The sequence below is a fragment of the Engraulis encrasicolus genome, chromosome 10 (assembly GCF_034702125.1).
Source record: "Engraulis encrasicolus isolate BLACKSEA-1 chromosome 10, IST_EnEncr_1.0, whole genome shotgun sequence".
NCBI lineage: Eukaryota > Metazoa > Chordata > Actinopteri > Clupeiformes > Engraulidae > Engraulis > Engraulis encrasicolus.
In genome coordinates this window covers 26,345,997-26,348,496 of record NC_085866.1, presented here as the reverse complement: position 1 = coordinate 26,348,496, position 2,500 = coordinate 26,345,997, and the positions used below count along the sequence as shown (strand labels likewise).

General features: G+C 42.6%; 1 protein-coding gene across 1 annotated transcript in view; it reads left to right on the top strand.

Moving 5' to 3' along the window:
• The first annotated feature begins 870 nt into the window (after positions 1 to 870).
• The window catches only part of LOC134457673 (solute carrier family 26 member 6), a 28,570-nt gene continuing 26,940 nt past the window's right edge, over positions 871 to 2,500 (top strand). Inside the window, exon 1 of the mRNA XM_063209675.1 lies at positions 871 to 1,039. Coding sequence (XP_063065745.1) covers positions 942 to 1,039 — 98 coding nt within the window. The 5' untranslated portion in view covers positions 871 to 941. The remainder of the gene's footprint in view (positions 1,040 to 2,500) is intronic.

The following is a 2,500-nucleotide window of genomic DNA, read 5'->3' as shown; positions in this document are numbered from 1 at the left end:
GATTTCTAATTCCACCAAAAGCAAAAAGGTGTGCTCGCCTAGGGCACCAAATTGACTAGAAGCGTCCCTGGGCACCTCAGAGGAAGGCCCTGCACACCCACACCATCCCACTTCTTTTTAGGATATCTCATAAATCAGGACTTTGGTCTGTCTTTCAGTGTGTATCGGTGTGCGTGTGTGTGTGCGTGTGTGTGTCTGTGTGTGTGTGTGTGTGTGTGTGTGTGTGTGTGTGTGTGTGTGTGTGTGTGTGTGTGTGTGTGTGTGTGTGTGTGTGTGTGTGTGTGTGTGTGTGTGTGTGTGTGTGTGTGTGTGTGTGTGTGTGTGAGAGAGAATGTGTGTGCGTGTGTGCGCGCACGTGTGTGTGTGAGTGTGAGAGTGAGTATGAGTGAGTGAGTTTGAATGAATGCATAGGTGTGTAAGCAAATGAGTAAAACTGAGTGCTCAGGACACACACCTGTAGAGACAACCTCGGAGGACAAAGGAGACAAGACGCATCGTCTCCTCCGGCACCATACCTGGAACACCAAAACTGGAGACGAATGAGGAACTACTGCTCATGCCATTCAATCACACCTTAACCTTCGTATTTGTACTTTTTGATTTATTTATTTATTATTTATTGTTCACTTTTTGCTGGATTTCCGGTGAGCTTTTACAGCGCGACGTGGGGAGCAAGAACCATTCCCGGCTAACATCCTTGGCAGCAGAGAATCCCTGGCGGCAGCAGTCACCAGCTCAAGCCTGGTCGTCAGAGAACGTGGACTTGTAATTAATTCTTCGTAATTAATTAGAGAAGCAAGAAAAGCAATCGCAGCAGACTTGCTCGTTTTAATTAGCGCCTCCCTCATCGGTAAGGAGTAATGGCGGAGAACCAGCAGGAGCACCATGAGGAGCAGGAGGAGGTGGCGCAGGAGCCCAGGAGGCGCAGGGTGGGCTACAGCATGCAAAGGGAGGTGCTGGATGAACTCAATGTGGAGGACATAGCCGAGAAGGCCCAGCCCAAGAACGTACTGGTGGAGAGGCTTAAAGAGTCTGTAAGGTGAGGTCCACGACAAAATACAGACAAACAGACATATATGCACATACAGAGTGAAAATACTTAAAGAGTCATAAGGCGAGCTTCACAACAAAATACAGACATACAGACACACATGCACAAACAGAGTGAAAATACTTAAAGAGTGAGGTTCACAACAAAATACAGACATACAGAGTACAAACGCACATACAGAGTAAAAAATACTTAAAGAGTCTATAAGGTGAGGTTCACAACAAAATACAGACACACATACAGATTACAATTGTTCAAGGACTCTGTATGGTGAGATTCATGAAAAAAATACAGATCAGGGCTTGACATTTTGCTCACTGGCCAGTGGCTAGTGGTTTTCCCTGAGTCACTAGCCATTCAGCCTTTGCAAGCCACATTTTTGCTGTCAGTATTTTTAAACATATTTTCTTAACCATGATACTTCTAAGCTCAGAACATTGAAGCGATGACACAAAAAATAGTGTTATGAACATAGTGTGTTAAGTGAAACAATACATACAGTATATCAGACAAATAGAATCTCAATGATCTTTCTTGAATCTAAATAACATAAGGTGCAAATCAGGATGCTGCTGAGATATGTCATACTCAAGAATAAATTACACCCCAAAGTGGCTAGTGAGACTCAAATTGTTAATAGCCATGGCCAAGTTTTACCCATTTTTGGCCGGTTGGCAGGTGCCATTGTCAAGCCCTGATACAGGCACACATACACAAAGAATCTGTAAGGTAGGCCTATGTTTCATAGGAAACACATATTCAAAAATTGAGTGTCTACGGGGTGTATATTTCGGGGGTTAACTTATATGAATCCATGAGTCAAAAGTCATACAATTCTGCAAATGGCAGCACTTCATATTTACACAATGCTGAGTAGAATCAACTTTATTTGTCAGTGGGATCAAATGTTATCTGAAACATTATCTGTTATCTGAGTTAATTTCAACTCTTTTGTAAGAGTAATATTAACAGTGTTACGTTAACTCTTATATTTTTACTGTGTATAGACATACAGATACACACAAGCACATGTACACAGTCCTAGTTTGCTTGTGTGAACCTTCCTTTGACTCCCATTATAATCAATCTAAAGAATGATATGCCAAGATCAGACCCACCTCCAAACCCAACCTGCCAGTAAAGAAATATTTTACTCTCTTGGTTTTGTGTAATTAACAACATCATGAAAGCTCTGTGATGGCCATTATCATTTCCCCATCATCAACTGTATCGTGTTTTAAGTTGATTTATTTCCATGCTTGTGTTTTGAAGCATTTTGGAGCGGCTCTGTTGTTTCTAAAACCGACCTGCTGAATGTATGTGAACTGACACCCTCTTGTGTCGTCAGTTGTGGGCACACAATGTGCTTTCACTGTCTGGTGTGCGAGAGAGGGGTCAAGCAGGGTAAAGGAAGACACTCCCAGCTCCAACTAATAAAACTCCTGGTAC